Source organism: Mustela lutreola, chromosome 7 (assembly GCF_030435805.1).
Source record: "Mustela lutreola isolate mMusLut2 chromosome 7, mMusLut2.pri, whole genome shotgun sequence".
NCBI classification, from domain to species: Eukaryota; Metazoa; Chordata; class Mammalia; order Carnivora; family Mustelidae; genus Mustela; species Mustela lutreola.
Genome location: NC_081296.1, coordinates 75,634,343 through 75,658,731, shown reverse-complemented (window position 1 = coordinate 75,658,731; position 24,389 = coordinate 75,634,343). Strand labels below are relative to the sequence as shown.

At 41.0% G+C, this 24,389-nt stretch overlaps 1 protein-coding gene across 1 annotated transcript in view; it reads right to left on the bottom strand.

The window, feature by feature from the left end:
- SLC27A2 (solute carrier family 27 member 2) overlaps positions 1-24,389 on the bottom strand; it is a 52,737-nt gene that overhangs the window by 17,314 nt on the left and 11,034 nt on the right. Inside the window, exons 3-4 of the mRNA XM_059181518.1 lie at positions 14,066-14,224; positions 11,260-11,384 (exon numbers count right to left, since the gene is read on the bottom strand). Of these exons, the coding sequence (XP_059037501.1) occupies positions 11,260-11,384; positions 14,066-14,224 (284 nt within the window). The remainder of the gene's footprint in view (positions 1-11,259; positions 11,385-14,065; positions 14,225-24,389) is intronic.

Here is a 24,389-nt window from a genome sequence, read left to right as displayed (position 1 = left end):
TGTGAGAAGCTCCAAAGTAGCATTCCAGTGTGTAAACCTGAGACTTGACTAAATTCACGTGCAGCCCGTAATCACCCTCTTAGATCATTTCCTTTTCTGATGGGTGGTGAATGTTGCTCTCCTCCATGGGATTATAAACTCCTCTGAGGCCAAGTGGATCTCTATTTGTCGGCCATGCCTGCACCTGGACTCTGCATACAGTCCAATCGCTGCAATCAAAGGAGAAACCTCCACTGGGAAGCCCTCAAGCTTTCTGTTGGATAGTTAATGGTCCGGACATCAGCCCAAGGGCAGGCAGCCCAAAGGCAGTCTAGGGCACAGCAGGCGGCAGGTGCCTTGGTTGTCTGGGCAACAGGCCAGCCTGCCTCACAGGTGCAGCTGTCACCTGGGGGTGGCAGTTAGCTGGGATGAGAGTCACAATACCACAAGCTCGGTTTTCCTCATGAACTGAGGGATCTCATTACACCAGCAGAAGGGATTAAGGCTGTAAGCTGGAGGTGTTTGTGTGTACCAGCTGGGAGATCCTGGAACCTTCTGCCATGTCTGGTTCTCACCCAAGTTTTCCTTGCCCCTGGCTGAGCATACCGGTGTGATTTGAGTTTTCCTTGCCTGTAGGAGAAACTGTGTTTCCTTATCATCAAATTCACTCCTCAAGGGAGCTGTATTTTAGGTCAAGAATCATCTGCTTGTTTAACAGAGATCAAACTTTTGATTCCACATGAGAGAGGTGAGGGCACATGCAAGCACCTGGGGGGACTGAAATCCACACTAGGATTTGATGACTAAAGGGTGAGAGGTTAGGGTGTCCAGAGAGGAATGAAAAGCACCAGGTAAACAGAAAACTTTCATCGAGGGTCTTACTACTATGTGCCAGGCATTTGACCCTCATGGTCTTGCTCAGATTTCTATAGAATCCTACCAAAATGTGATAGATAACAAAAGTATTTGCCCCTGGGGTGCCTGGGTGGCTCCGTCAGTTAGGCGTCTGACTCTTGACAGCTCAGGTCTTGATCTCAGGGTTGTGAGTTAAACCCTGCATTAGGCTCCATGTTAGGTGTACAGCCTACTTAAAAAAAAAAAAATTTTTTTTTGCCTCAATTACAGTTCAGGAATCAGAGTCTCAAAAAGATGCTACATAGGTAGCAACATAGTTCTCCAAGATTCAAATCCAAATGCATGTGACTTCAGAGAGAATGCTTTTCCTTGGTTCGGGGGAAAAAAAAAAAAAAAGTGGCACATATGCAGTTTACATTCTAACAGTCCAAGCACTGAAAGGTTTTTAAATGGTGGCTTCTGTCTCCTCTCTACAACCTGGAGGCTTACACTGTCCACTCTTGTAATCAGTGCCATTGTCACTCTTGAAATCAGTGCCAATCCAATGTCAACGTCTTCCTCTTCTCTCCGGCTTCTAAATTACATGCTTAGACTGCTATCTTTTGATTAATCAATTTTAGATGTTATTTGTTGACTTTCTATTGTGCTGGAAGAAGTTGAAGCTCTCTATCATTCTCTTCAGTTTTTCCAATATCGCAGTTTTTAGTTAACTCCAGATGCAGTGCTCACATTTTGCTCATCATACACTACTGATGAGCCAAGGAATACACTCTGATCCAGTTATTGAGGCAATTTTTATTTTTCCTGCAACTCACTGCCACCTACCCATTTGCTGTGTTTTCTTTTTCTATTCACAGGTCTTTCCTCACCACTCAACAGCCTGGAAATACAATATTCTTCATGATGAAATCCACCAGATGCTCTAATTTCCTTTTCCCTTTATGCTTTCCTGTTAGCCCTCTGCTCCAATCTGGACTGGTTGCTCTCCAGGCCTGGGGATCCCTTTCCCTCTCTCTCCTGGCTCCTCAGCTCTCTCTTCTCATTCTCTTGTTTGCATGGAACACTTTCTCTAGTAACTTCCTAAGGAGGGTGTATAGGAGGAAAGCCATTTTGAGATTTTGAATGTCTGAAAATGTTCTTACTGTATACTTGATTGATAATTTGATTGGATATAGAATTCTAGATAGGCAGTACTTTTTACTAAGAATTTTGAAGGCATTGATCTTTTGTCTTCTAGCTTGCAGTACAGTTGTTGCCAAGTCAAATGTTACTCTTACAGACTCTTTCCTCTCTGTCTCTCTTTTTTAGTAGTTTTACATTTCATCCTGGTGTTTAAAATTTTTAAGTTGCACTCATTTCATTGGGTACTCACTTGGCTCTTTCAATTTGTCCTTCAGCTCTGGGAAGTTTTCTTTCCTTTTTTCCTTTTTTTTTAAATTTTAAAAAGCTGTTTCTCTTAAGCATTTTTTTTCAGATAGGTTGACCATTACTGTTTTCATTTCACTTTCAAGAAATATTATTGTTATTATTATTATTTTTTAAAAAGATTTTATTTATTTATTTGTCAGAGAGAGAGAGCGAGCACATGCAAACAGAGTGGCAGGAAGAGACAGAGAGAGAAGCAGGCTTAGAAATAAGTCAGTTGGAGAAAGACAACTATCATTTGATCTCCCTGATATGAGGAAGCGGAGATGCAACGTGGTGGGTAGGAAAAGAATAAATGAAACAAGATGGGATCAGGAGGGAGACAAACCATAAGAGACTCTTAGTCTCACAAAACAAACTGAGGGTTGCAGGGTATGTGGAGGGGGAAGGTGGGTAGGGAGAGGGAGGTGGGGTTATGGACATTGGGGAAGGTTTGTGCTATGGTGAGTGCTGAGTGCTGTGAAGTGTGTAAACCTGGTGATTCACAGACCTGTACCCCTGGGGCTAATAATACATTATATAATAATTAAAAAATTAAAAAAGAGTTGGATACTTAACTGACTGAGGCTCTTGCCTGTAGGTTCTGCACTGTTCCATGACAGGGTAGTTCTACCTGAGAATTAGACTTCTAGATTCTTTTGCCTACAAGCATAAACTGGCTACTGGAGTTCTAGAAGCCAGGGAAGGGCACTGGTACCCTCTCTAGTTAATAAGTAGATATTTACTCAATCTCTGTTTTCAGTGTTTCACCCCTGCCCGCCTCCCCTTGTAGGGTCCTTGATTTCAGAGCTCTTCTAGGTGTTCTCCAGAGAATAAACCTCCAATCTACCACAAGGGTGGGAGAGGGGAGCAGAGGTTTAGGAATTTTTTACACAGATTTTCCAAAATCCTCCTGTTTTCAAGCTTGAAACCTCAGTCCATCTCTAGTTGTATTTGGTGCCTCTGATTTCTCAGGTTTCAGGAAGTCAATCAACTTCCTTCTTGTTGGTACCAGCTTCTTAGCTTTCACCTCTCTCAATCCCATGATGTCAGTGACCTTCATCTTTCAGTTCTCTAAACTATGTAGTTTCCTGTTGCAATGTCTCTTAGCTTCTCTTTGTTTTGGGGAGATTTTTAAGAAATGAAAAAACAGAGGCATTCACCATCTTAGAAAAATTCTAGAGTCCCGGGCGCCTGGGTGGCTCAGTTGGTTGTGCCACTGCCTTCGGCTCAGGTTTTGATCCCGGAGTCCCGCAGTGGGACTCTGACCTTCTCCCCCCTCATCTCTCTCTCACTCTGTCAAATAAATAAATAAAATCTTAAAAAAAAAAAAAAAGAAAAATTCTAGAGTCCCTTATCTTTTTTTTTTTTTTAAGGTTTTATTTATTTATTTGTGAGAGAGAGAGAGAAGGAGCAGAGAAAGAGGGAGGGGCAGAGAGAGGGGCAGAGGGAGAAGCAGACTCACTATTGAGCAGGGAGATGGACACGGGGCTCGATCCCAGGACCGTGAGATGATGACCTGAGCTGAAGGCAGACACTTAACTGACTGAACCACCCAGGCGCCCCACCAGAGTCCCTGATCTTAACAACTAATATGCTATACTTCTGTGTGGATCCCCTAGGACAAAAGAAAACCCCCAGTGACAGGAATGAAAGGAAGAGGATCCATTTTTCTGCTCTACAGAGAGGGCTTTCTCCCTCCAGTGCATCTTCTCACTGAAGCCAAAGGGACTGTCTAAAAACATTGTCTCCCCATCAGTCTTCCATGGAAGGTCCTTCCATGCTTTGTCATGTTCACATTTAAGTCTTAGCATAGCAAAGCCCTTGTCACCTGGCCCCATCATCCAGTCTGCCTCCTGCTACACTGCTTGCAGCTCCCAACATGCCAGTCCTTCGCTCCACTCTGCACACCCTGTTCCAGGGAACCAGAAGCCCTTCTTTCATTGCACGGCTGGTAAGTTTCTCTGTACCCCTCGAAACTCACCTTCTGTGGTAAACCTTCTCTGATTCTGCTCTCTTTACCTCTTTCATTTTTCTGCTTTCCTTTCCCTTTTTTGCCCTGCCCCAGCTTGCCCCTGAGAGGTCAAACTGGTCACTGTCTACTCTGTGCTGCTAAATACCCTCCACTCTATATTCTGTCAGAATGGAGGTGATGCAGAGACAGACATGTGAGGCTGGGAGCTTATCTAATTTTGGAGGGAAGGCAGATGACTCGAGGAGGTAACAGTAGGGAAGTTGAGCCTATTCAGCGGTCTCGGAATTCTGGTCGTTCTTATTTCCTCTTCCAAATACCATGACTTCTATGTGTGGCCCCTGGAACTCTTTCCTGGTTCCCTTTTCCTTCTCCCTCTCCTCCTCCTGCCCCGATCATACATACACCTGGCAAGCAGTACAAAGCCTCATTTAGACCCATTCTGTGGCTTAGCCCTGAACTGGAGTAGAGAAACACTGAGCTTTAGCAGTATCTTGTTCCAATAAATTTATCTTTTTCCTAAATGGCACTGCTGTTTAAGCAAATACACAAAACAAAATGGGAGATGACAGCTGCATGCTGAACCCGACTGGACTTCCACAGTAAACAGGTATTCTGGACGCTAAGGCCCATACGTAACAATGGAAGACAGGTAAGATGGATCAAGATATTTCTATAGCAACACTGTAAAAGCACTAGTCAGCAGCTTTGTTATGCAAACCCCACTCAACTTTAGATGAGCTTGATTGACTCATTTGAATGTCCTCTCATTTCTTCCTTCCCACCCGTGGAGCAGAATTTTCTCTGATTCATTTGATGATAGATATGGAGCACCTACTAAGAGGTACACATTCTTACGCACTGAAGATGATGATGATAATGGCTACTCTTTGTTGATTATTTACTAAGCATCAGGTATTTTGTTCGGTACTTTCTTAATCATCTCTTTTTTGTCTTCACAGCCCCCTATGAAGTAGGTACTATTGTTTACCCTGCTGGAGGACAGGAAAGTGAGAGAGAGTTTAACTGTCCCGTTCACACGGTCATTGGTTTCAGGCCTGGTGACCCCTGAGTCTTGGCTCTTAAGCACTACATTCTTCGCTTGAGCCAAATCTGAATTCCTGTGCTAAGGGTAGCTGGCGACATGTCTCCCCAGTCTTCTGCTCTATCAAAGGAGCTAGTGACAAACTGAGGATTTTGGAGGGGAAGGGAATGGGGGACTGGGTGAGCCTGGTGGTGGGTACTAAGGAGGGCACATATTGCATGGAGCACTGGGTGTGGTGCATAAACAATGAATCTTGGAACACTGAAAAAATAAATTAAAAAAAAAAAAAAAAAAGGACCTACTGAATAGGATTAAGACAAGGGACAAGCAGAGGAGCCTCCACCTCCCTGACATTGTTCCAGGGTTTCTTGAGAAGCAGTGCCATGTCTGTGGACGGGGGTTATTTGGTTTATCTACTCGGCTGAGGCAGGAGTTTCCTCCCTAACATCCACTGCTTGGGGTGGGGGGTGTTAGCCCCTCCAGTGATGGCCTATTCTAGACAGCTCTAAGGATGCAAAACTTCCTGATTACATTGGTCCAGAGCCTTCCACCACCAGTTCTAGTTCTTTATCCACTTTTGTTTGAGAAGTCCTTTTGATGCAATCTTTCTTTAAGCTCCTTTAAATCCACAGAATTTGGGTCATCTATCGTGACCTATTTTTTAAAAAATTATGGTTAAATATGCATAACAAAATTTCCTATCCTGCCCATTTTAAAATGTACAAGTCAGTGGTACTAAATACATTCACATTGTTGTGCAGTCACCACCACTATCCATCTCCGTAACTCTTTCATCTTGTCAAACTGAAACCCTGTACCCATTAAACAAGAATTCCCTGTGCTCCCCCGCTCCTGGCCCCTGGCAACACACCACTCTACTTTTTGTCTTTATGATTTTGACTACTCTATGTACCTTGTATACATGAAATCATACAGCATTTGCCTTTTTGTGATTGGCTATTTTTCACTTAACACTGGGTTCACTTGTGTTACAGCACACTGCAGCACTCCCTTCCTTTTGAAGGCTGAGTAATATTCCACTCTGTATACATACCACACTTGCCTACCCTTTCATCCATTCTTGGGCACTTGGGTTGCTCCCACATTTTAGCTATTATGAATAACGCTGTTATGAACATGAATATACAACTATCTCTTTGAGAACCTCCTTTCAATTCTTTTGGGCATGGTACCCAGAAATGGAATTGATGAATTACATAGTAATTTTATTTTTCATGTTTTGAGGAACTGCTGTACTGTTTTCCACAGTGGCTGAACCAGTTACTTCCCACCCACAGTGCATGCAGGTTCTAATTTCTCCACATCCTCATCAACGCTTGTTGTTTGCTCTGTGTGTGTGTGTGTGTGTGTGTGTGTGTGTTTAATAGTAGCCATCCTAATGAGTATGAAGTGGTATTTTACTATAGTTATGATTTGCATTTCCCTAATGATTAGTGATGCTGAACATTTTTTCATGCGCTTGTTGGCCATTTGTATATCTTCTTTGAAGAAATGTCTATTCAAGTACTTTGCCTATATTTGAATCAGGTTGGTTGGTTGTTTTTTTGTTATTAAAGTTTAGGAAGTCTCTATACATTCTGAATATGAATCTCTTCCAAGATATATGATTTGCAAAAATTTTCTCCCAACCTGTATGTTGCCTTTTACTCTGTTGATAGTGTCTTTTGAGGCACAGAATTTTGAAAGTTTTATGAAGCCCACTTTGCCTATTTTTTCTTTTGATACCTATGCCTTCGGTGTCGCATTCAAGAAATCAGTGCCAAATCCAATGTCATAAAGTTCTGTTTTATGTTTTCTTCTAAGAGTTCTATTATTTTAGGTCTTGAATTTAGTGTTTTGTTTTGTTTTTGAGACAGAGAGAGAGAGAGAGCGAGCAAGGTAATGGCAGGGGCATATGAAGAGAGAGAATCTCAAACAGGCTTCACACTCAGTGCTGAGCCCAGCATGGGACTCCATCTCACGACCTTGAGATCATGACCTGAACTGAAATCAAGAGTCAGACGGATGCTTAATCAACTGAGCCACCCAGGTACCCCTAGGTCTTTTTTCCATTTTGAGATAGTTTTTGTACAAGCATGTTAGATAAGGGTCCAACTTCATTCTTTTGGGTATTCAGTTTTCCCAGGTCCATTTGTTGAAATTTGTTGAAAAATTGTCCTTTGCCCAATGAATAGTCTTGGCACCCTTGTCAAAAATCATTTGGCGACACATGAAAAAGTGCTCCATATCACTCGGCATCAGGGAAATACAAATCAAAACCACAATGAGATATCACCTCACACCAGTCAGAATGGCTAAAATCAACAAGTCAGGAAATGACAGATGCTGGCGAGGATGCAGAGAAAGGGGAACCCTCCTCCACTGTTGGTGGGAATGCAAGCTGGTGCAGCCACTCTGGAAAACAGCATGGAGGTTCCTCAAAATGTTGAAAATAGAACTGCCCTATGACCCAGCAAATTCACTATTGGGTATTTACCCTAAAGATACAAACGTAATGATCCAAAGGGGCACGTGCACCCGAATGTTTATAGCAGCAATGTCCACAATAGCCAAACTATGGAAAGAACCTAGATGTCCATCAACAGATGAATGGATCAAGAAGATGTGGTATATATACACAATGGAATACTATGCAGCCATCAAAAGAAATGAAATCTTGCCATTTGCGACAACATGGATGGAACTAGAGCGTATCATGCTTAGCGAAATAAGTCAAGCAGAGAAAGACAACTATCATATGATCTCCCTGATATGAGGAAGTGGTGATGCAACATGGGGGCTTAAGTGGGTAGGAGAAGAATAAATGAAACAAGATGGGATTGGGAGGGAGACAAACCATAAGTGACTCTTAATCTCACAAAACAAACTGAGGGTTGCTGGGGGGAGGGGGTTTGGGAGAAGGGGGTGGGATTATGGACATTGGGGAGGGTATGTGCTTTGGTGAGTGCTGTGAAGTGTGTAAACCTGGTGATTCACAGACCTGTACCCCTGGGGATAAAAATATATGTTTATAAAAAATAAAAAATTAAAAAAAAATCATTTGGCAATGATTAACATTGACAAGGGCTTACTTCTGGGCTCTCTATTCTATTTCACTGGTCTATACGTCTGTCTTCATGTTAGTACCATATTGTTTTGATTATTATAGCTTTGTAGTAAGTTTTGAAATTAGGAAGTGTAAATCCCCCAGTTTCATTCTTTTTCAAGATTGCTTTGCAGGTGCCTGGGTAGCTTAGTGGGTTAAAGCCTCTACCTTCAGCTCAGGTCATGATCCCAGGATCCTGGGATTGTGTCCCACGTCAGGCTTTCTGCTCAGCGGGGAATCTGCTTCCCTCTCTCAATGTCTCTGCCTGCCTCTCTGCCTACTTGTGATCTGTCTGTCAAGTAAATAAATAAAATCTTAAAAAAAAAAAAAAAGAGTGCTTTGGCTATTTGGGGTCCCTTGAGGCTCCATATGAATTTTAGGTTAGGTTTTCTTCTGTATTCACAAAATATGTCATTGGGATTTTGATAGGGATTGCATTGAATCTATAGGTCTCTTTGGGTAGCAGCATTATTTTAACAATATTAAATCTTCCAATCTGTGAACATGGGGTGTGTTTTCATTTATTTATGTCTTCTTTAGTTTCTTTCATCTATGTTTTCTAGTTTTTATTATACATGTCTTTCACCTCCTTGGTTAAGTTCATTCTTAAGTATTGTATTCTTTTTTATGTTAGTGTTTTTGTAATTATCTTTTAGATTGTTCATTGTTAGTGTATAGAAATACAACAGATTATTGTGTGTTGACTTTGTATCCTGCTACTTTGCTGAATTCATTTATTAGTACTAACAGTTTTGCTGTCTTAAGGATTTTCTTAAATAAGCTTATATTATTTTTAAAGTCTTTGACTGAAGGTTTCTGAAGGTTTTTCTTTCTTTTTTTTTTTTTTAAGTAACATTGATCATTCTTTATACTTCTCATAAGTATTTTGAAGACAACCCAGAACTGAGGGGTAGGGGAGGAGCAAGAGCTAATAGAAATTCTGTATCTTCTAGATTTGAGGTAATCTGTGAATTATACAATAAATCATAATATATTTTGAAGATAGAAAGCCCCAATCAAATTTTAGTTTTCAGCATCTGAAACAGCGTTATGAGGAAGGAGAAAGGTGGAAGTGTTTATATGTGTGAGTGTGTGTAAGCCTGAAAGAGTTACACAAACATGTTTATTTTCCTCAAGTCCACACACCCTCCCCCAGGAGACTTCTAACTGACAAAGGGGGCTTTTAAGGCAGACGACAAAAGCCAAACAGAAGGGCCCCATATGGATTTCTGAGTTTTAATAGTGAAGCATGCAATCTTGAGGGCCAGATGGGATACTAATGTGAAAAAAATTCAATAATGACTTCAACAGAGATTGCTGTGAGAAAGGTCCTAATCCAGTTCACAGCTAATTATGACTCTCACGAAGCTGGTGAATCTGCTGCCCAGATCAGAATAATATGTGCTAAGTCTAAGCATCCCAGGGGAACTGTATACCTCTCTAAAGTTAGTCATACATCCTTGAGGGGCCAGAATTTAGAGGTTCATTCAATGAAGTTTGTTGATGCATCGAATATGCCACACACAGATCTCAGGGCTAGAGGTCTGGCAGCGAATGAAGCCCCTGGTGCATGGAACTTTCATGCAACTGGGGGAGACAGACAATAGTCACATAAACCTGTCCTGTGTCAGGAGGTACAGTCCTATGAAAAGCAGTCACCCATGAGATGAATGGTAAGGGGTGAGGTGATAACACTTGTTGATTAGTAGGAGGGGTCTCTCTGATTAGCTGACATGTGGGCAGAGACTGAATGAAGTGAGGAGGGGAAGAATGGGGGCCAGAGCATCCTATGCTTCTTCCTATGTCACGGCAGATGTTATATAAGTTGAAGATAACAGGTGCTTATAAATAATAATTTATCTACTTAGTGATCCTCTGAGTTTGTTTTGATTAAAAGGACTACAGGAATCAGGATCTGGTGAGTTTACTGCATTATCTAGTCTAGTGATTCTCAACTGGGGCTGATTTTGTTTGCCAGGGGACATCTGGCAATGTCTGAAGACATTTTGATTGTCATAACCTGGTGGGGGGGAAGGGGAGGGTACTACTGGCATGTCCTGCATAAAGGCCAAAGACGATACCAAACATCCTACAGTACACGGAACAACTCCATATGGCAAAGAATGAATGCACTGAAGATGTCAGCAGTGCTGCTGTTGTGAACCCTTGATTTGGTCCTCAGGCAGGCTGTCAGGCCTCTGATAATACTTGAGGGGTAGGGCAGGAGAAGTTCTTTCAAAGAACCCCATCAAGATATGTGGATATCTGCAAACAGGGTAGATCCCAGGCCTCTGGACTAACCTTGGGGCATCGGCTCAAGCCTGTTGACAGACTTAGTCAGATGGTTTCAAGGCCACATGGTGATTTATTCAAGCAACATTAAGTAAATGATTCCTGTAAGCCTGTGGTATAAGACGAAGTAAGGATACAAGATGTGGTCCCTGCCATCAAAGACTTTACAGCTTAGGGAGGATGGAAGGTGTGAAAACAAATACATGCAAGGTGACAGGGCCAGAGTGGGTAGAAATTAAATGATGCGAGGGAAAGAAATCAAATATTGCTGGAGTGACCCAAATAGGTTTAACGTATGAGGTATCCTTTCAACTGGGCTTTGAGAGTGAGTAGGCTTTAGACAGTTAGGGAAGGAGAGGATCTGCTCGGTAGAGGGTAAGAATTGAGAACAGGTAAAAAAGTAGGCAAAAGTAATATTAACAACTGACACCTAGTAAATCCCCTCTATAGGATAGGTGGGGCGCCATGCACTTCATCGCGATGAACAACCGTGGTCTAAACTGAAAACTGGTAGATAGGTAAGTCTCTGCTGAAGCCCAGCAGGACCCAGAGTCATGGGAATTCCCCTTATCCATCTCAAAAAGAATGAAACTTGGGGAGTGTTACCTGGGGTGAGTTGCATAAATACCGAAGAAGTTCACCAATATACTGAATGACAGTGACATTATACTTCCTGCAGTCATCCCAGAACTGGCTGGCTGAAAATTTGCTCCGCAAGACAATAGTAGAACCTACAGAGAAGTGTATATAAAGTGTTAAAAAAGAATTGCTATGAAAAACTCCCTGGTTGTATTTGTCATTTTTTGAAAGGTAGAAATTTAAATATGAATTATATTCACAACCGAGTTTTGAGTACTGCTTATAGTCAAGATGAAAACCAATAAGGCATGGTTTTATTCCACAGAGGCTTTCAATCTGGTGGGCGACAGACACATGCAGACGTCTTTCTAATAAAAGTCAGTGTGCAATAAATAGGGTGTTCAAATGAATCTCTAAGGGAATGTGAATGAGGGGGTGTGTGTGTATTAATTCGGGTGCTTGGGGATAAGTGCTGAGAAGGGCATATTTTGGAAGAGGTAGGACTTGAATTATGTCTTGAGCAATGAATATGAAGAATGATGAGAGAATTCCAGGCAGAGGAAACAATGTGAAACATAAAGACAGGACAGTCCAGAAGGCGTGGAAAGATAGCCAAGACTCAGCTGGATCGTGACTGGAGTGGTGAAGAGTGGGTGAGTCATGGGAGAGGAACCTGGAGAAGCAGCTAGGGGTGCCATCATGGAGAACTTGGAAGTGCCAAGTGGAAGAGTCAAACTTTGCAGGCAATGGAGTAGTAGGGTCTTGAGCAAGCAGGAAAACTGTTCTTTGATGGGTGAGGTAGACATAATGGTTCCCAAAGATGTCCCTGTTCTAATCCATAGGACCTGTGAATATGGTACCTTACATGGCAAAAAGGACTGTGTAGAGGTGATTAAATTCAGGATTTTGACATGGGAAGATCACAGTGGATTACCTGGGTGGGCCCAGTGAAATCACAGCTGTCCTTATAACAGGAAGGCAAGCAGGTCAAGGGCAGAAGAAGATGGGATAATGGAAACAAAATGTTGTAATGATGTGGTTTGAAGACTGAAGAAGTGGCCATGAGCTAAAGCCTCCAGAAGCTGGAAAAAGCAAGGAAATGGATTCTCTCCTAGAGCTTCTAGAAGGGATGCAGCCTGCCGACACCTTGGTTTTAAGACTTCTGACCTTCAAAACAGCATTAAAACTTGTATTCCTTTAAAGCCACTAAGGGCACCTGGGTGACTCAGTGGGTTAAAGCCTCTGCCTTCGGCTCAGGTCATCATCCCAGGGTCCTGGGATCGAGCCCCACATCGGGCTCTCTGCTCCTTGGAGAGCCTGCTTCCTCCTCTCTCTCTCTGCCTGCTTCTCTGCCTACTTGTGATCTCTGTCCGTCAAATAAATAAATAAAATCTTAAAAAAAAAATAAAGCTACTAAGTTTGTGGTAATTTGGTACAGTAGCATTAGGAATAGCAATAGCAATAGGAAATCAACATAATGGATAAAAATCATATATATCAGACCCAACCTAACTATAGGCATGAAATGTAGTAAAGTGAAATTAAAAACTCAAATTTTTTTTTCATGCTATTAGTTTAGCTTTATTCCTAAGTATACAAAAGTCCACTGTTTTAGAAGAGGAAACATTTTTTAAAATACTATTTTTTCTTCTTTAGAATGTATCTATGGGAAGCACCTGGGTGGCTCAGTGGGTTGAGCCTCTGCCTTTGGCTCAGGTCATGATCTCAGGGTCCTGGGATCGAGCCCCACATTGGGCTCTCTGCTCAGCCGGGAGCCTGCTTCCTCCCCCACCCCCCACCTGCCTCTCTGCCTACTTGTGATCTCCATCTGTCAAATAAATAAACAAAATCTTAAAAAAAAAAAAAAAAGTACATTGCTATCACCTCAAATGTCTTATTTAAAAAAAAAAAAAAAAAGAATGTATAAGCAAATGTGTGAGTAATGGAGTTTTCCCTTTGGGACCTCAGAGGCCCTCTGCACTTGATGAACCCAAGTATATGACAGGTCCCATCAGTCATTCCAGGTCAGTGTGGAGGTGGGTACTGATGCTGGGGTAAATATTTTATAACTGACCAATACATTGGTGAGGGAAAGACAGAGAGGTTTGGGCCATAACACAGGCACATACATATGTATATGCATACATGTTATTATATATATGTTTATTATTAGTTAAAATGAAATGTCACATGGAAGAAAAAATTAGGGTCTTTTTGTTTGTTTGTTTGTTTTGTTTTTTTAGCTTAGAGAGTTAGAGATGGCTTTCTGGGAGAGGTGGACGTTAGACTGAGCCTTGATGTATACAAAGGGCATAAAGACTACTGAAAGGAGGCAAGATGGCAACTCTAATTTGTATGGTAAAATTTTGGAAGGAAAGAGAAGGGACGGAAAGCAGGTATCCTGACAAGAGCTGAAGAGCTGTGGGAGCAGAGAAGAAAAAGTAGGATGAGAACAACTAAGGGGGAAGTTTAAATCAGATGCTGACAGAGATCTACATGCAGATTTCTGAAGATGGAAATTACAGAGGGCACTTACTTATGGGACCTAAGAATCAAGTGTCTTGACCTGGATGAACACCCAGAACATTTTGAGGAAATTTCCTCCTTGATATCCTGAAAACTGTAGCACTCTATTATCAGATAAGCAGGCATGGGAAAATATAAATTATTCTAGATACTTGCTGGTGATGTGGGAGCCAAATACCCTTGTTCCTAACATAGAATCAAATGCCGTTCCTGGCAGACAGGAAAGTCGCCGACTTTGTATTAACTTTCCCCGTGGAGCATGTGTGGCTGTGTACCAGACTCCAGTGCCTTTAGAGAAAAAGCTTACCACACAGGATACATCCGTGGAGACCAACCATTAGCGCAGCACTGTGGTACAAGGGCAGGGTGGTATAAATGACATCATCTTCCTTAATCCCGCTGGCACTGACGAAGCCAGTCCCATACCACAGGCGTTGGTGATTGATCGTCGCAGCTTTCGGGAGACCTTTGCAAAGATACAAGAGAAGGCAGGGTGAGCCAAGATTGGCCATTCGCAGACATGTTGTCTGGGAGAGAGATCTGGCTTAGGAAGATCCATGGTCCAGTGCTTAGAGAATTGCATGGGGCCATAATCAGTTACACCAAGAGTCAGCAGATTTTCTTCTGTAGGAGACCAGAGAGTCCATGTTTTAGGCTTTGCACGGTCATACAGTCTCTGGTATAAATACTCAACTCTGCTATTGTAGCTGATAATAGCCAGCCATATAAAAGAATGAATGTGGCTATGTTCTGAGAAAGCTTTATTTGCCACAACAGGGGGGGGAGGCTGTATTTGGCCCACAGACCACTGCTTGCTGAACTGAGTTAGATGGTTACTCCAGTAGTAATTTGAAGAGAAAGGCATGAATGTCTGTTGAATTTTTGCTCTACACCTGTCATCTTGCAAGGTATTTTCAAAATTTCAAATATTTCTCATAATTAACAGGATCAGTAAAATTATATTCTCTAATCCACAGAGGAGAAGGCTGAGATTCAGAGAGATTGAATACTTTTCCATTCCTATCACTTTTCTTCATAACCACTTTTATTAATTTCTTAGCTCCTCTTCTAGAGTGTTTTTATATAAATACAAGCAAATAGGAAGAGTTGCTTATTTTGTTCTTGCCCTTTACTCCATTAAAAAAATGGACAAACTTCTGCATTTTTCCCTCTCTGCTTAACACTGGATGATTGAGAACTGTCCATACTTATCCAATGAAACTTTCCTTATTCATTCATTCATTTATTCTCTCCTTCTCTCGGTTGCATCAAGTCTTTGTATTTATGTGTTATAATTTATTTAACTCTTTTGCTATTCCAGCCTGGTCCACATGCTAGTTTATCCTATGAGTGATGCTGTATTTGTAGGATAAATTTGCTGAAGTGAGACTGTAGGGTCAAAAGATAACATATCTTTGTAATTTTGATAGGTAGCGCCCTATTGCCAGTTATAAGGGCTGTCCCAATCCACTCTCTCACCAGCAACATCTGAGTGGACCTGATCCTCATAGCCTTGCCTAGGTATTCTCTCAAATGTTGGAATGTTTGCCAAATTGAAAGGTGAAAAACGGTTTCTCGGTGTAGTTTTAGTATATTGCATTTTCTTAAATATAATTTATATAGCATATTTGCAAAACACTATTAAAAGGATTTGTTTATATTGTTTCTCATGGAAGGTGACACAGTCATGGGGAGGTCCTGAAGCCATTATTAAGGGGCTAGGGCTAGAGGTTAAGACGTTAGTAGGTAAATGGACTTTTTTTTTTTTTTTTTAAGATTTTATTTATTTATTTGAGAGAGAGACAGTGAGAAAGAGCATGAGCAAGGAGAAGGTCAGAGGGAGAAGTGGACTCCCCATGGACCTGGAAACCCAATGCGGGACTCGATCCCGGGACTCTGCATGACCTGAGCCGAAGGCAGTTGTCCAACCAACTGAGCCACCCAGCTGTCCCTATAAATGGACTTTTTAAGGAGGAAGGCAGTCCATTGTAGACTCAGATCCTTCCATACTTACTTGATGGCACCTTAGCTAGGTATGGCCTAAGTAATAGCAACTCATTATAAGGTAAAGCAGTGTGGTCAGAAACCTGTCATAACTGTGAACACAATTCAAAATTCATTTTCTTTGACAGTGGGCCAATGGCATTATGTTAGTATTAATGTTCCATTCTACACTAATATTAAGAAATATAAGAAAGCATTGATAATCAATTGTATTCACCACAGAAAATAATTGTACAGATAGTAAAAACTCTAAAAAATATATATATTTTAAATCATTTTTTAAAAGATTTTATTTATTTATTTGGCAGAGAGAGAGATCACAAGTAAGCAGAGAGAGAGAGGGAAGCAGACTCCCCGCTGAGCAGAGAGCCCAATGCGGGGCTTGATCCCAGGGCACTGAGACAAAACCTAAGCTGAAGGCAGAGGCTTAACCCACTGAGCCCCTAAAATATATTTTTAAAAAGGAAATACATATCCTTCGTTGCTTTGAGGTACTTTCAGAAATTTCCCAATTTAAGATTTTGTATTAATGAAGAAAAAAGAATATATGGTAACTATTACATAATTTTGTACTAATGACTGAGGAACAGGGAAAACATCTTGTTTTCCAATTGCTTAAGTGAGCTCTTTTTTTTTTTTTAAACTTCTTTTTAAAGGCTTATTTATTTGAGAAAGAGGGAGAAAGAGAGAGAGAGCAAGCACAAGTGGGAGGGGCAGAGGGAGAAGGAGAATCTCAAGCAGATTCCCTGCTGAACACAGAGCCCAACACTGGGCTTGATCTCATGATCCTGAGATCATGACCTGAGCTGAAACCAAGAGTCAGATGTTTAACTGACTATGCCACCCAGGTGCCTCAAGTTCTTTTAATTAATTTTTACAAGAGTTACTTAACAAATATTTTATTTAGAGATAAGGAGAAAAGCAAAGTAAACATCAACCCAATCACCTTCCAATTAAATATAAATTCAGAATTATGGGATTAAATTAAGGGGAGCTCAGTGTCTTTTTCTCCCTAAAGTGGGTTTTATATTTGACTGCCAAAAACTACATTGTGAAGTTCTATTCTTGTGTAGCATTAACTAGAATTCCCTATAACTAACTGAGGGCTGACTTTTTCTCAATTATTTCCCAAAGTTCACAACTTAATTTTACCATTCTATTAAGAAATGAGGATAAATGAGGATAAATTCCCATATATTAAGGTACTGTCTGTATGTTGGGGAAGCATTTGGTTAACTATGTCATCCCACCATTCTGATGGCGTGGCAATAGATATAACTTCTGACAGAAACAGGATAGACAAGCTTTGGGCACTGGATTTAATATGTCATGCCCAGTCTCCCTTCATTTACTTAAAGAAAATACTTAATGAAAGTAAGTGTACAAAAGGGAGCCCATCTTGAGGTTAAACTCAGGTCTAGGAATTGGGAGAACAGATGGGTGCTGAGGGTCTGTTGAGGTAAAAGAAGGGAGTGTTTATAGGCTGGTGTTGGGATAAAAGGCTCAAAGGAAACTTTAGCTTTATAATGTTTGATTGTTTTACAAGGAAATGCCTGCATGCAATACCTGCTTAAATTAAATTAAAATTTTAATCAAAAGGAGAAATGAGTCACATATTCAGTTTTCCAATATTAATAATAACCATCAGCATGCTGGCACTGGCTTCTTGTCCTCCTTTTAAATATATCCATATGGTCTCATATTATTACATTTTGATAATGTTTTCTCTGGCCTAGAGCAGGCAAACACCACATTATCTGTTAAATCGAAGAACTGGGAGGTATTGTGGCAGAGAGGTCAGATGGGTGAGAAGTAGTGTCATCCAACCAAGGTGAATCCTGACAAATGACCTTGAGAAGTTCTTAATCTCTCTAAGCACGAGTTTCTGCATCTGTAAAATGGGGATAAGAACGGTACTCATCTTTTTTTTTTTTTTTTTTTTTTTTTTTTATTTTTTATAAACATATATTTTTTATATACATATATTTTTATCCCCAGGTCTGTGAATCACCAGGTTTACACACTTCACAGCACTCACCAAATCACATACCCTCCCCAATGTCCATAATCCCACCCCCTTCTCCCCAACCCCCTCCCCCCGGCAACCCTCAGTTTGTTTTGTGAGATTAAGAGTCACTTATGGTTTGTCTCCCTCCCAATCCCATCTTGTTTCATTTATTCTTCTACCCACTTAAGCCTCCATGTTGCATCACCACTTCCTCATATCAGGGAGATCATATGATAGTTGTCTTTCTCTGCTTGACTTATTTCGCTAAGCATGATACGCTCTAGTTCCATCCATGTTGTTGCAAATGGCAAGATTTCATTTCTTTTGATGGCTGCATAGTATTCCATTGTGTATATATACCACATCTTCTTGATCCATTCATCTGTTGATGGACATCTAGGTTCTTTCCATAGTTTGGCTATTGTGGACATTGCTGCTATAAACATTCGGGTGCATGTGTCCCTTTGGATCACTACATTTGTATCTTTAGGGTAAATACCCAATAGTGCAATTGCTGGGTCATAGGGCAGTTCTATTTTCAACATTTTGAGGAACCTCCATGCTGTTTTCCAGAGTGGCTGCACCAGCTTGCATTCCCACCAACAGTGTAGGAGGGTTCCCCTTTCTCCGCATCCTCGCCAGCATCTGTCATTTCCTGACTTGTTGATTTTAGCCATTCTGACTGGTGTGAGGTGATATCTCATTGTGGTTTTGATTTGTATTTCCCTGATGCCAAGTGATATGGAGCACTTTTTCATGTGTCTGTTGGCCATCTGGATGTCTTCTTTGCAGAAATGTCTGTTCATGTCTTCTGCCCATTTCTTGATTGGATTATTTGTTCTTTGGGTGTTGAGTTTGCTAAGTTCTTTATAGATTCTGGACACTAGTCCTTTATCTGATATGTCGTTTGCAAATATCTTCTCCCATTCTGTCAGTTGTCTTTTGATTTTGTTAACTGTTTCCTTTGCTGTGCAAAAGCTTTTGATCTTGATGAAATCCCAGTAGTTCATTTTTTCCCTTGCTTCCCTTGCCTTTGGCGTTGTTCCTAGGAAGATGTTGCTGCGGCAGAGGTCGAAGAGGTTGCTGCCCGTGTTCTCCTCAAGGATTTTGATGGATTCCTTTCGTACATTGAGGTCCTTCATCCATTTTGAGTCTATTTTTGTGTGTGGTGTAAGGAAATGGTCCAATTTCATTTTTCTGCATGTGGCTGTCCAATTTTCCCAGCACCATTTATTGAAAAGGCTGTCTTTTTTCCATTGGACATTCTTTCCTGCTTTGTCGAAGATTAGTTGACCATAGAGTTGAGGGTCTATTTCTGGGCTCTCTATTCTGTTCCATTGATCTATGTGTCTGTTTTTGTGCCAGTACCATGCTGTCTTGATGATGACAGCTTTGTAATAGAGCTTGAAGTCCGGAATTGTGATGCCACCAACGTTGGCTTTCTTTTTCAATATCCCTTTGGCTATTCGAGGTCTTTTCTGGTTCCATATAAATTTTAGAATTATTTGTTCCATTTCTTTGAAAAAGATGGATGGTACTTTGATAGGAATTGCATTAAATGTGTAGATTGCTTTAGGTAGCATAGACATTTTCACAATATTTATTCTTCCAATCCAGGAGCATGGAACATTTTTCCATTTCTTTGTGTCTTCCTCAATTTCTTTCATGAGTACTTTATAGTTTTCTGAGTATAGATTCTGTGTCTCTTTGGTTAGGTTTATTCCTAGGTATCTTATGGTTTTGGATGCAATTGTAAATGGGATTGACTCCTTAATATCTCTTTCTTCTGTCTTGCTGTTGGTGTAGAGAAATGCAACTGATTTCTGTGCATTGATTTTATATCCTGACACTTTACTGAATTCCTGTATAAGTTCTAGCAGTTTTGGAGTGGAGTCTTTTGGGTTTTCCACATATAGTATCATATCATCTGCGAAGAGTGATAATTTGACTTCTTCTTTGCCGATTTGGATGCCTTTAATTTCCTTTTGTTGTCTGATTGCTGAGGCTAGGACCTCTAGTACGATGTTGAATAGCAGTGGTGATAATGGACATCCCTGCCGTGTTCCTGACCTTAGCGGAAAAGCTTTCAGTTTTTCTCCATTGAGAATGATATTTGCGGTGGGTTTTTCATAGATGGCTTTGATGATATTGAGGTATGTGCCCTCTATCCCTACACTTTGAAGAGTTTTGATCAGGAAGGGATGTTGTACTTTGTCAAATGCTTTTTCAGCATCTATTGAGAGTATCATATGGTTCTTGTTCTTACTTTTATTGATGTGTTGTATCACATTGACTGATTTGCGGATGTTGAACCAACCTTGCAGCCCTGGAATAAATCCCACTTGGTCGTGGTGAATAATCTTTTTAATGTACTGTTGAATCCGATTGGCTAGTATTTTGTTGAGTATTTTCGCATCTGTGTTCATCAAGGATATCGGTCTATAGCTCTCTTTTTTGGTGGGATCCTTGTCTGGTTTTGGGATCAAGGTGATGCTGGCCTCATAAAATGAGTTTGGAAGTTTTCCTTCCATTTCTATTTTTTGGAACAGTTTCAGGAGAATAGGAATTAGTTCTTCTTTAAATGTTTGGTAGAATTCCCCCGGGAAGCCGTCTGGCCCTGGGCTTTTGTTTGTTTGGAGATTTTTAATGACTGTTTCAATCTCCTTACTGGTTATGGGTCTGTTCAGGCTTTCTATTTCTTCATGGTTCAGTTGTGGTAGTTTATATGTTTCTAGGAATGCATCCATTTCTTCCAGATTGTCAAATTTATTGCCGTAGAGTTGCTCATAGTATGTTCTTATAATAGTTTGTATTTCCTTGGTGTTAGTTGTGATCTCTCCTCTTTCATTCATGATTTTATTTATTTGGGTCCTTTCTCTTTTCTTTTTGATAAGTCGGGCCAGGGGTTTATCAATTTTATTAATTCTTTCAAAGAACCAGCTCCTAGTTTCGTTGATTTGTTCTATTGTTTTTTTGGTTTCTATTTCATTGATTTCTGCTCTGATCTTTATGATTTCTCTTCTCCTGCTGGGCTTAGGGTTTCTTTCTTGTTCCTTCTCCAGCTCCTTTAGGTGTAGGGTTAGGTTGTGTACCTGAGACCTTTCTTGTTTCTTGAGAAAGGCTTGTACCGCTATATATTTTCCTCTCAGGACTGCCTTTGTTGTGTCCCACAGATTTTGAACCGTTGTATTTTCATTATCATTTGTTTCCATGATTTTTTTCAATTCTTCTTTAATTTCCCGGTTGACCCATTCATTCTTTAGAAGGATACTCTTTAGTCTCCATGTATTTGGGTTCTTTCCAAACTTCCTTTTGTGGTTGAGTTCTAGCTTTAGAGCATTGTGGTCTGAAAATATGCAGGGAATGATCCCAATCTTTTGATACCGGTTGAGTCCTGATTTAGGACCGAGGATGTGATCTATTCTGGAGAATGTACCATGTGCACTAGATAAGAATGTGTATTCTGTTGCTTTGGGATGAAATATTCTGAATATATCTGTGATGTCCATCTGGTCCAGTGTGTCATTTAAGGCCTTTATTTCCTTGCTGATCTTTTGCTTGGATGACCTGTCCATTTCAGTGAGGGGAATATTAAAGTCCCCTACTATTATTGTATTGTTGTTTATGTGTTTCTTTGATTTTGTTATTAATTGGTTTATATAGTTGGCTGCTCCCACGTTGGGGGCATAGATATTTAAAATTGTTAAATCTTCTTGTTGGACAGACCCTTTGAGTATGATATAGTGTCCTTCCTCATCTCTTATTACAGTCTTTGGCTTAAAATCTAATTGATCTGATATAAGGATTGCCACTCCTGCTTTCTTCTGATGTCCATTAGCATGGTAAATTCTTTTCCACCCCCTCACTTTAAATCTGGAGGTGTCTTCGGGCTTAAAATGTGTTTCTTGGAGGCAACATATAGATGGGTTTTGTTTTTTTATCCATTCTGATACCCTGTGTCTTTTGACAGGGGCATTTAGCCCATTCACATTCAGGGTAACTATTGAGAGATATGAATTTAGTGCCATTGTATTGCCTGTAAGGTGACTGTTACTGTATATGGTCTCTGTTCCTTTCTGATCTACCACTTGTAGGCTCTCTCTTTGCTTAGAGGACCCCTTTCAATATTTCCTGTAGAGCTGGTTTGGTATTTGCAAATTCTTTCAGTTGTTGTTTGTCCTGGAAGCTTTTAATCTCTCCTTCTATTTTCAATGATAGCCTAGCTGGATATAGTATTCTTGGCTGCATGTTTTTCTCGTTTAGTGCTCTGAAAATATCATGCCAGCTCTTTCTGGCCTGCCAGGTCTCTGTGGATAAGTCAGCTGCCAATCTAATATTTTTACCATTGTATGTTACAGACTTCTTTTCCCGGGCTGCTTTCAGGATTTTCTCTTTGTCATTGAGACTTGTAAATTTTACTATTATGTGACGGGGTGTGGGCCTATTCTTATTTATTTTGAGGGGCATTCTCTGAACCTCCTGAATTTTGATGCTTGTTCCCTTTGCCATATTGGGGAAATTCTCCCCAATAATTCTCTCCAGTATACCTTCTGCTCCCCTCTCACTTTCTTCTTCTTCTGGAATCCCAATTATTCTAATGTTGTTTCGTCTTATGGTGTCACTTATTTCTCGAATTCTCCCCTCGTGGTCCAGTAGCTGTTTGTCCCTCTTTTGATCAGCTTCTTTATTCTCTGTCATTTGGTCTTCTATATCACTAATTCTTTCTTCTGCCTCATTTATCCTAGCAGTGAGAGCCTCCATTTTTGATTGCACCTCATTAATAGCTTTTTTGATTTCAACTTGGTTAGATTTTAGTTCTTTTATTTCTCCAGAAAGGGCTTTTATATCTCTCGAGAGGGTTTCTCTAATATCTTCCATGCCTTTTTCGAGCCCGGCTAGAACCTTGAGAATTGTCATTCTGAACTCTAGATCTGACATATTACCGATGTCTGTATTGATTAGGTCCCTAGCCTTCGGTACTGCCTCTTGTTCTTTTTTTTGTGGTGAATTTTTACGTCTTGTCATTTTGTCCAGATAAGAGTAAATGAAGGGGCAAGTAAAATACTAAAAGGGTGGCAACAACCCCAGGAAAATATGCTTTAGCCAAATTAGAAGAGATCCAAAATCGTGAGTGGGGAGAAAGGGGATAAAAAGAGGTTCAAAAAGGAAGAAAGAAAAAAGAAAAAAAAAAAAAAAAAAAAAAAAAAGAAAAGAATTTTTTTTTTAAAAAAGAAAACACCTAAGAAAAATGTAAAAAAATATATATATATATTAGATAAACTAGTAAAAAATCGTTAAAAAGGAAAAAGGTAACAGTTAAAAAAAAAAAAAAAATTTTACCCGAAGGCGAGAAAAAAAAAAAAAAAAAAATGAAAAAGAAAAAATTAAATTAACTGCAAGACTAAAAAAAATCACAGGAAAAAAGCCATGAGTTCCGTGCTTGGCTTTCTCCTCCTCTGGAATTCTGCTGCTCTCCTTGGTATTGAAACCGCACTCCTTGGTAGGTGAGCTTGGTCTAGGCTGGATTTCTTGTTGATCTTCTGGGGGAGGGGCCTGTTGTAGTGATTTTCAAGTGTCTTTGCCCCAGGCGGAATTACACCGCCCTTACCCGGGGCCGGGGTGAGTAATCCGCTCGGGTTTGCTTTCAGGAGCTTTTGTTCCCTGAGCGCTTTCCGTAGAGTTCCAGAGGACGGGAATACAAATGGCGGCCTCCTGGTCTCCGGCCCGGAGGAGCCGAGAGCCCAGGGCCCCACTCCTCAGTGCGCCCTCAGAGAACAGCGCCCAGTTACTCCCGTCTGCCTGACCTCCGGCCGCGCTCCGAGCTCACCGAGCCTGCGACCGGTTCAAGGTAACACGGAGCTGCGAGCTTACTGTCGGCTCTGTCTCTGTAGCCGGCTTTCCCGTTCCAATACCCGCAGGCTCTGCGACACTCAGACACCCCCGATCCTTCTGTGACCCTGCGGGACCTGAGGCCACGCTGACCCCGCGTGGGCTTCGCTCCGGTTTAGCCTCTGGAGCGATGTCCCTCCGCGGAACAGACTTTTAAAAGTCCTGATTTTGTGCGCGGTTGCTCCGCCGCTTGCCGGGAGCCGGCCCCTCCCCCCGGGGTCTATCTTCCCGTCGCTTTGGATTCACTTCTCCGCCGGTCCTACCTTTCAGAAAGTGGTTGTTTTTCTGTTTCCAGAATTGCTGTTCTTCTTCTCTTCGATCTGCCGATGGATTTTCAGGTGTTTGCAATCTTTAGATAAGCTATCTAGCTGATCTCCGGCTAGCTGAAGCAGTCTCAGCTTGCTACTTCTCCGCCATCTTGACTCCTCCCCACAGATGTCTCCCAAGAACGGTACTCATCTTAAGGATGGTGGGAGAGTTGTATAAACGCGAGACCCTAAAGCTTATAGGAGAATGCCTAGTATATTCTATCTTTGATATTGCCTGTTCCATATAGTTATTCCAATAGCACTGTTAATTGGCAGTGTTTTTTTCTTTATGGTTCATAAAATTATGCTGCAGCTTATAGTTGAAGGTATCTTAGATTTGGTGAAATACAGTACTTCAGGCCCTGGGCTAGAGCCATTCTACACCCACATCACCAAACAGCTCCCAGTCAGTGTTGCATGGG